Consider the following 9,226-nt stretch of genomic DNA (forward strand, 5'->3'; position numbering starts at 1 on the left):
GCAGCTGCCTGGGCACGATGTGGTGTCCAGGGAGGGACAGGGACTCCTGGTTGGCTCGGCTCAGCTCTGGAGCTGTGCTTCCGTGGGGGCCCTGGCCAGCGTGCCCGGTAGGTGGAAGCGGCGGGCCTGACTTTATTCACCTGTGTCCTGCCTTCCTTGAGTGGGACGGTGTCTCCTGGGCCTGGCCACCGGGAGCCTCGGGTAGCAGGCCAGACCCAGGTTCAAGAACAGTGTGGACCTGGGGCGCCTGGGTGGCTCAGTTGGTTAAGCGACTGCCTTCGGCTCAGGTCATGATCCTGGAGTCCCGGGATCGAGTCCCGCATCGAGTCCCGCATCGAGTCCCGCATCGGGCTCCCTGCTCGGCAGGGAGTCTGCTTCTCCCTCTGACCCTCCTCCCTCTCATGCTCTCTGTCTCTCATTCTCTCTCTCTCAAATAAAAAAAAAAAAAAAAAAAAAAGAACAGTGTGGACCCAATGCCACTTTCCTATCCTTTAGGCCCTTAAGGCCTTGGGTATTTTATCTTTCTGGAGCCACAGACTGCGCACCCCTTGAGCTGGAGTCTTTGCAGGGGGCCTGCTCCGAGCTAGGACCAAGCGGCCCTGAGCCATGCTCTCTAGCTGCAGCTGCTGGCTCGTGTGCGGCAAGGGGTCAAGTCAGGTACACCCCTGGGTCTGCCCTGTGTGGACCTCCTCTTCCCCTGGGAATGTCAGGGGCACAGCTGCCAGACTCTACCCCTTGCCAAGTGTGTAGGGCACTCCTCTCCGCCTCCCTGTCCTGGGATGCTGCTCAGCCCACTCTGGCAGCCGGAGCCCGCACACCTGGTAGCCTACCTTGGGCTGCCGGGGCTTCTGCCCCAGTGGGGCTGACACCCTGGTACCAGCAGAGCCACTGTCCACTGGATCAAGGGCCGCTATTGCCCCCCCTGCTGTGCCCCTGGGCACCTCAGGAGCCCTCGATGGGGAGGGAGGGGAAGGAGGATGGCCTGAGCCCTTGGGAGTGGGAGAGCTGGAGCCCAAGCTGCTCCAGTGGGCCCTAGGTTGCTTTGGGGAAGGGGGCCTGTGGGAGCTTTCAGAGAGGTAGTCCCAGAGTCCTAGAGAGCACTAGGTGGAGACCCTGAAGCCTGGGGCTCCATCAGAGCCCCGTGGAGCTATCGACAACCTTTGGATTGGGGCATATGGAGACGAATGGAGATTGTTGTCCTTGGGGAATAAATGAATGGAAAGGGGGAGACTATGTCACATGGGTGGGACTATTTCCTGTCTTCTTTAATGCAAGAAACCACAGTGGGTGCCAAACACACCTCGCCTCCCCCTTTATTGCAACAGATAGAGGCCTATAGAGGGCCATTCCATCCAGAAGCCATACCGTCTCTCTCCCTTCCTTGGGATGCCCCAAGCTCAGCTCCCCTTCCTCTCATGCTGTCCCGTCGCTCTGCCCCAGCTACTCCAGAGTGTCACCATGTCAACCTTGCCACTTCCCCAGGCCCCATGTTGGGTCCACTAGGCTCCACTTGCCTTTCTGCCCAGACCCATGGCCTGCCCAGGTACTGAGTGCTTGTGGGGCAGCTGCACGCCCAGGCAGGGTCAGGCCCTCCTCTCAACACACTTGATTTGGGATCAGCTGGCGATCAGTTGGGTGAATCAGTTAGTGCCTCTCTCAGGTCCTGGTGCACTGGTGACCCGACCCAGGTTCACTGATCTGCCCATCAGACCCTTTTGTCATCAATGAGGCATCGTGTTGTGCCCATGCCCACCGGCCCCTACAGAACATCCAGGTCTCTGCCCTTGTACTGGCACGGGGAGGGGCAGAGGCGGGGAGCCTGGTGACGTCCATGCCAAAGGTGGCTGGGCCCTGGGGGATGAGCCAGGCAGGAGTGACTTGCAGGAAACAAGGGAGGCTGAAGCTGTGGGGGTGGTGAGAAAATTAGAAGTAATTCATTTCTTTCATTTTTTTCTGTATATTCGAAATGCACGTGTTCCTTTTAGGAAAACACACACACGTGAGAGAAAGACTAGCACGGAGGGAAAAAATGGCCAGGAGCCAGGGGTAGGTGGGGTTCCAGGTCCATCCCGGACCCAAGCTCACCGTGTAGCCATAAACAGGAGCCCATGGGTGCTGTGCCAACTGAGGCTGGGTCTGGCTGAGTCCTACCACCTGAACAAGGAGCTGGTCAGAGGCAAGGAAGTGACCTGTGCCCAGGAGGGGCAGACCGTGAGGGCAGGGGCAGGGCCTTCCAGCCACCGCCTCCCCCACCAGCCTCCCCTCGGGCTGAGGGCTGAGGGCTCACCTTGTGAGTCCCCGTCACTTCGGGGACGTACCAGACAGAGAAGGTACGGTTCTTGTCATTATTGGCAGTCACCTTTGCCTGTGGCGGGAAGGAGCACATGAGGCCCTGCTCTGAACGGAGGCACCGCCGTGCCGTGCCCTGCCCGCCTGCTTGACGGTGGCCCTACCTCTTCCTGGTGGCCGGCTGGGTCCTCCACGTACACCAGCACCTCTCCCGTCAGGAAAGTCCTCGTGGAGCCTCTGCTTCCCACCTGAGTGCTTGGAGTGGGGTCCAGCCCCTCTGTACTTTCCCACCCTCTGCTGGCAGAACAGAACCAGTATGCGTGGCCTCACGTGGCTTGCTACCCTGGGTTTCCTTAGCACTTACTTGAAAAAAATATATGTAAACTTTTCAGGTTATGAAATACCCCCTTCCCCCACAGAAAACCTGGAGAGAAGCGGTACAGCCAGGTGAGGGACTGGATTAGACCCAGAAGTGATGGGGCATTTCAGAGTGCTGCGAACCTTCCCCCATGCCATTCAACAAGCAGCTTTCCAGGAGAAACCCCACCAAACACACGCCTCATTTCCTTCCCATCCCCCTGCCCTCGGACACTGAGGCAGGTTGTCAGCTCTTCCCCATTAAAACAGCTGTAGCCAGCATTGTGCATGCACCCTCGCCCGCATTTCCAAGTGGGCTCTCCACATCCCGTGGGGGCACAGTTCTTTGCCTAAGTAGTTATAGCAGCTTTGGGTAACAAGTCAGGGAGTGAACCCTGCAAGTAAAGCACAAACACGTCCATAGGTTAGCATGTCAAAAAGGGAGAACCAACAAAGCCAGATGTCGATCCTGGAGACCCAAGGCCTGGAGGTCTCCAGCCAGGCGAGCCTGATCCCTATCCAGAAGAAAGAGCCCACACATTAAAAATAAATGGTCTTTTTATTGTGTGTCCACGAAAACAAAGTCAGGGTGGCCTTAGTTAATCCCCCCAACGAGGTGACAACAGACAGGAGGCATGCAATGACAACAACCATATTCTCCTCTCCAGGAGAAGGGTCTCGCCTTCCTAGGCCCTAAGGGTCAGAGGCAAGCAGGACCAGGAGACTCCAGAGGAAGGCCTGCCCGGGCCCACCATGCCACGGAGGGCCTGGGCTCACTGCCTCCCTGGCAGAACAAGGCAGGGGGAGCAAGCACTGACCTGGGCCAAGCCCAGCACTCCCAAGCTAGAACACACAGAAAAGCCCCCACCCCCTCCCCCAGCAAACACTACTAAGGCAGTCAGCCAGGACTTCTGAGAGAACAGCTGGCCATGAAGGCAGACCCTCAGGGCTCCGTCCAGAAGGGATTGCCATCCTCAGCCTGCATGGAGTAGTAAACAAAGAGCAGGAAGGCAGCAAAGACCAGGAATAGGAGCAGCTGGCCCCAGAGTGGGACCTGGCGGTCCTGGCCCAGACCAGCCCCAGCGGCCTGCTTTTCTGGCCGGATAGCACGACGGGTGAGCCACGAAGTGGGAGAAGCTGAAGATGAGGATATGGGAGAGGTGGAAGAGGATGTGGGATAATAGGACAGGCCCAGGGAGCTTCTGGAGACGTTGGAAACAGGGCGGTAGTGCACGATGTTCTGGTAGGCGCTGTCCCGGCCATAGGCAGGGCGTTCCCTTAGGCAAAGAGGAGAGCAGATGAGCCAAGAGGGCCCGGGCCCAGAATCAGCCCTGGTGCCTGGCCCTTCCTGCTACTTACCTATCCTTGCTTTCCTCTTCAGAAGAGAAAAAACTGTCATCGCGCACCTATAGATAAGAGTCAGGGAGAGGGGACTGGCCGGCAGGGTCAGTGTGGCCTGTCCTATCCCTCAGTCCAAACTTACCCGGCTGGCTTATTCTGACCATTGCTTAGAGGCCCAGACCCTGTTCCCTCCAAAACTCCTCAGAGTTCCCAGCCTTATGTCTGTAGGGCTGTGTCCCTTGCTCAACGACTGTTCTGGCTGCCGGCACCTTACTTTGTGCCCCAGGGTTCTGAGAAAGAGGTCAAACCTAGATCCCAGACCAGGGTGCAAGGCATGTCCCACGTGTTCTAGTTTTAACAGTTCTGACAGCCCCCCAGAAGAGGGCCCTGACCAGGAAGGTGTCTGCTCACCCTACCTCTCTGGAGGCACAAGACGTACCATTTGCACCCAGCGGCCCCCTGGTTTGTCCAAACCCAGCTATGACCCCCATGGGTTGTACCCAACTGCTCAACAGCCAGCTCACCTGGTGGTGAAAGGTGTCTGTATCTGCGAGTGAAGTTGAGGGCTGGCGGAATCCCTTGGAGGTGCCCACAGGCTCAGGTTCCCCATAAGTCCTGGTGGTCAAATAACTCTCCTCATAGTAGTCATCACTATAGTCTTGGGAAGGGGAGACAGCGGTAGTAAAGGGGACAGCAGTGTCCCCCACCGGGCCCAGTGGCCCTAATCCGAATCCCATTGGGAAGCCTGTGACACGGTTTCTCCCCTCTAGGGCTGCTGAGAATGATGGGGATTGAGATCTCAGGTTCTCCCTGACACCAGGGTCCCTGAGGGAGTGGAATAAAGGTGGCAGGGTGCCCACCCCACCCCAACTCAGCCTTACCCTTGCTCTGGTAAAGTAAGGCGTCCTCTTTCTTCGGCAGATCATACATATCCGAGTCCACGGATGCTGAATCTAAGTCTGAATGGGGGGGGGGCGGGACAGGACCATTTGCCCCCATGGCTCCGCTCCCTTTTCCCCATGCCCCTCCCAGCCAGCGCCCCTGCCACACCCTCCCGACCCCGTCCTCCCCGTCGCCCAAACCCTGTCCCCGTGGGAGGCCAGGTGGAGCTGTGGGGCGGGGGCCTCACCCGAGAACCGATAGGAGAAAGAGGATGCGGACGAGTTCGGCGGCGAGAGCCTCCGCCTCTGGGTCTCGTATTCGAAGATTTTCTTTTCGTAGAGCTTGCGAGTGGAACCTGGCCAGACAGACGCGAGGCGGTCAGGGACGCGGGCCGGGAACCCGGGGACAGCGCGGGGAGGGGGCCCGCTCGCCGCCGCATACCCACAACAGGCCCGTGCGGGATGTTGTACTGGCGCAGCACGGCGGCCAGCTCAGCGTCCGACAGGACCGCGTAGTCGTCCATGGCGGGCGGTGGGGACCTGGGGGTGGCCCGGGCCTGGCGACACGGGCCGAGCTACCGCTGCCTCAGAGCACGGCGGGGGCAGCGCGAGCGTCTCGGGAGCGGCAGCACTCGCGTCACGCCTGCGTCACGCTCGCGTCACGGCCGCGGGCTCTGCGGACGGCGCGCGCTGTGCGGGGCGGGGCCAGGCCGCGAGGAGCGGCCCCTGTAGATCGGTCCGGCTGTGGGAGCAGGCGGGGCGGGCCAGACGAGGCCCACACGGCACAAACGGGCGGGACAGGCTAGAGGCAAAAGAGGGGCGGGGCGAGCGCGGAAGCCCAAACTGCGCAGACCCGACTGGCCGCTGGAGCCGGGGGGGGCGGGCTCCGTGCCCCGGGAAGGGGGCGGGGGCGGCGAGCCAAGCGGCGTCACCTGCTGGCGCGTTTGGGCGGGACTTGAGAGAGGAGCTGGGCCTGCGTGGGAGGGGAACGAGCGTGGGCTCGCCGGGACGTGGGAGCGGGGCGGGGCCAGCGACCGAGGCGTCACCCACTGGCGCGTCCCGGTCCGAAGGGAGGAGGTAGGGGGCCTACGCAACTCGAACCGGCAAAAACCGGCCAAGACAGGAAAGCGGCGCAGGATTGACGCGCTGGGCGTGGCTCGCGCTCCCTGAGTCACGTGGGCTTCGACCCGGCCCCGCCGCCCCAGTAGCCTCCGCCGCCCTCTCCCTACCCCCGGACTCCTGCGCCTGGGGCTCCCCGGCCGCACCCTGGCCGGCCGCCCCTGCCGCAGCGGGAAGGGACCCGACCCCAAGAGCGGGCCCTTGGAGAGCGCGGCTCCCAGGCCCGGCGCCGCCGCGAGCGAGCGCTTTGCGCGCGTGCCCCATGCCAGGGAAGCAGCCGCCTCAGACCCCCGGTGCCAGGCCCGCCTTCCCGCTCTACACGGCCCTGGCCTGCGCACCTGCGCCCGCCTGCGCCCGCCATCCCACCGGTCCCCACCGCCTCCCTCCCTCCCCACTCCACCCGGGAGGAAATGGGGCACTGGGCCAGGAGGCCGCCAGCACTCCAGGAGCAAGCAGTCTTGCAAGGGACTGGGCGTGCCAATGGGCACTGGCAGAGGGCCCAGTGAGGCGTGCAGACAGCGAGTGTGTGCCTGACCCACCATGCCATCCACCCGGGGTGCTGGGGGTTTCCTCTCCTGTTGCAGTGCCTCCCCCAATGGCCCCAGGAGGCAGCCTGGCAGGGGGCGCGGGAGAGGGAGTCTTCCAGACCCAGAGGGCCTGCTCAGGAGTTCCAGTAAGGCTTGGCAGGCTCTGAGTACTTGGGTCTGGGTGGGCTTCAAGGACCCGTGGCAGTGCAGAGGGGGCCCCGAAGGACAGGGGTCCAGGATACTGATGTGGGTGAACCATGGGAGGCTGCCAAGGCCGGCGGAAGAGCCTGGACTGTCATTAGGAATTGTTGAGGGCCTTGGTCAGGAAAGAGCTGTTCCTGGGGAGATTGGAAAGGAGGTGACAATCATATTCTAAATGAAGCCAACTCATGGAGTGTGGGTCCAACTGAAGCGGCCCTCCCCGGGCAGGCCCAGAACTGGGAGCACAAAGAGAGGAGGTGCTATCTCTGATACCAGATGACAGCTGGTGACAGGGAGAAGAGAGGAAGTCTCTGGTCCAACCCAGCCTGGTTGATCCAGCTGGTGAGGGTCACAGACCAGTTAGTTCTCTCTGGGTCATGGGGTCTAGAAGAGGTAGCCACACAGGGAGTGGTGGGATGTGGCCTTGATGTGACCACACACAAAGACCCTCAGAGGAGTTGCTGCTGGCCGAGTTTTAGACTACAGGCGAAGCCTGCTCTGTCTCCTGAAATAGGAGGAGGAGGTGTGTGAGTCTCCAGACAGGTGCATGGCAGTAAAAGGGGGATAGCCCTGGGCAGGGCAGAACAGGGGCTTGCTTATCTTTCAGAGCAGGGAAGGGCATGGCATTTGGGCTCTGGGCGCTCAGAGGCTGTCTCATGAAATTTTGAGTTTTGGCAAGATCAGATTCCCCAGCACCTCTCCAAGCCTTCTTCTGCAATGCTGGCCCCTGTCCCAGAGGCTCAGTCCTCCCCCATGCCACCCCTCCCTGTAGGGATCCAAGCTGTTTCCTTATGAGGTCAAGGAATTCTAGGTTTGCCTTCTCCCCAAGGAACTCCCTCTCCTCTGGCACCTGCCTCGGCACTCTGTCTTTTATGTCCCACCCATTGCCCCCCTATGGAGGTCCCACCATGGATGGCACCAGGAGGCTGAACTGTGATGGTCCCTTGAGCCCACCCTGTGGGCACCTGTAGCCTAAGCCCAGCCCTGCTGCAGTGCAGACCTGTTCCAGACCTCCAGAAACCAGGCACGCCCTTGACTATGGGAACTAAGAGGCACTCTGTGCCACCCCCATCACCTAGAGGAGGAATTGGGGGCTTAGAGAGGGAGGAGACTTGTTAAGGACCTTTAGTGCAGCAATTCAGTCACGGACATTCCCACAGCTAGATTTTAGTTCTCAGGGCAATGATCTGGACAGTGTGGCCCAGTGGGGGTTCTGAGTCCTCACAGGGGCTGTTGGGGGAAATCTTCGGCCTCCAGCGGAGTCTTTCTGGGAAGGGTGTGCATAGGTAAATAAGAAGAGGAATTTTTTTGGAACTACAGCCAGGGTGAGAAGGACTAGGAAGCCACCAATTCCAAGTCAAGAATAAGAAGACGGTTTCTTTCGGGGCCCCTGGGTGGCTCAGTCAGTTAAGCGTCTGCCTTTGGCTCAGACCATGATCCTGGGATCCTGGGATGGAGCCCCAAGTTCGGGGGGGAATCTCAGATCAGATTCCTCTGCCCCTCTCCCGGCTTGTGTGCTCTCTCTCTCATTCTCTCTCTCAAATAAATAAAATTTTAAAAAAAGAAAAGAAGAGGACAGTTTCTCTTTTAAGGATGGGAATGGCTTCGAAGCAGTACGTTATGTAACTTGCAGTCCCAGGAGGATTGCAAGTTATAAGAAAAGCTATCAACACGAATACATTTCTCAGCATCCATGTCCAAGGAGAAGATTGTTCACTGAGCTGTTCACATTTTCTTTAAGATCAGAACGTTCTTAATACTTTAGTTTGATACAAAACTTAACTTTTCAGCATGCCTGGGTGGCTCATGGACTCTTGATTTCAGCTCAGGTCATGTTCAGGGTCGTGGGATCGAGCCCTTAATTGGGCTCCATGCTCAACAGGGAGTCTGCTTGAGATTCTCTCTCTCCTTCTCCCTCTGCCCCTCCCCCACCCTCTCATGCTCTCTCTCAAATAAACAAATAAATATTAACAAACAAACAAACAAAAACTTAACAGGCACCTGGGTGGCTCAGTCGATTAAGCGTCTGCCCTCAGCTCAGGTCATGATCCCAGGGTCCTGGGATCGAGCCCCACATCAGGCTCCCTGTTCAGCGGGGAGTCCGCTTCTCCCTCTCCCTCTGCCCCTCCCCCCGCTCATGCTCTCTCTTTCTCTCAAATAAATTAAATCTTTAAAAAATAAATTTAGAAATTTTTAAAAAAACTTTTCAAGAATGTTAAAGATCCTTTGGGTTTTACCTGGTGATATTCAAATGCTTTGAAACATTGCTCAGAGAGTAACAAAAGCCATAAGATCATGACTATTGTGAAAATTAATATGTGGAAGATTGTCACAATCAATATAAAACAGTGAATGGTTAGCTGACTAAAAGTGTCTTAGAGAATGCCTTGTGTTCCAATTCTAGAACACATTGGTTCATCTTTTTTTTTTTTTTTTTAAGATTTTGTTTATTCATGTGAGAGAGAGAGAGAGAGTGCACAAGAGGGGGTAGGGGCAGACTATTGGCATGGC

General features: G+C 58.4%; 1 protein-coding gene and 1 long non-coding RNA gene across 3 annotated transcripts; both read right to left on the reverse strand.

Moving 5' to 3' along the window:
* Positions 1-1,974: 1,974 nt before the first annotated feature.
* On the reverse strand, positions 1,975-2,656 carry LOC145717756 (uncharacterized). Of its 2 annotated transcripts, none has more exons than XR_014141151.1 (3): positions 2,454-2,656; positions 2,288-2,365; positions 1,975-2,154 (listed from the first exon to the last, which is right to left on the reverse strand). It is a non-coding gene; the product is annotated as an uncharacterized LOC145717756 (long non-coding RNA). The 2 variants fall into 2 exon arrangements; XR_014141150.1 differs by having other exon boundaries at positions 1,975-2,189; positions 2,454-2,635.
* Positions 2,657-3,186: 530 nt separating this feature from the next.
* Positions 3,187-5,532, reverse strand: EMD (emerin). The gene is made up of 6 exons (XM_006751697.3): positions 5,311-5,532; positions 5,117-5,224; positions 4,869-4,946; positions 4,512-4,645; positions 4,006-4,052; positions 3,187-3,923 (listed from the first exon to the last, which is right to left on the reverse strand). The coding sequence occupies exons 1-6, from the start codon at positions 5,390-5,392 to the stop codon at positions 3,590-3,592; spliced, it is 783 nt and encodes a 260-aa protein (XP_006751760.1). The 5' UTR covers positions 5,393-5,532; the 3' UTR covers positions 3,187-3,589.
* Between the last annotated feature and the right edge of the window lie 3,694 nt (positions 5,533-9,226).

The sequence above is a fragment of the Leptonychotes weddellii genome, chromosome X (assembly GCF_054177405.1).
Source record: "Leptonychotes weddellii isolate Sample4059 chromosome X, ASM5417740v2, whole genome shotgun sequence".
In the NCBI taxonomy this organism is placed as follows: Eukaryota; Metazoa; Chordata; class Mammalia; order Carnivora; family Phocidae; genus Leptonychotes; species Leptonychotes weddellii.

Excerpts from the sequence above, each read along its gene's own strand:
- EMD (XM_006751697.3), bottom strand. The coding sequence starts at position 5,392 with ATGGACGACTACGCGGTCCTGTCGGACGCTGAGCTGGCCGCCGTGCTG. Across the intron at positions 4,947-5,116 it reads TTTCTCCTATCGGTTCTCGG|ACTTAGATTCAGCATCCGTG; the intron begins GTGAGGCCCCCG and ends CCCCCCATTCAG. Across the intron at positions 3,924-4,005 it reads GAAGAGGAAAGCAAGGATAG|GGAACGCCCTGCCTATGGCC; the intron begins GTAAGTAGCAGG and ends TCTTTGCCTAAG.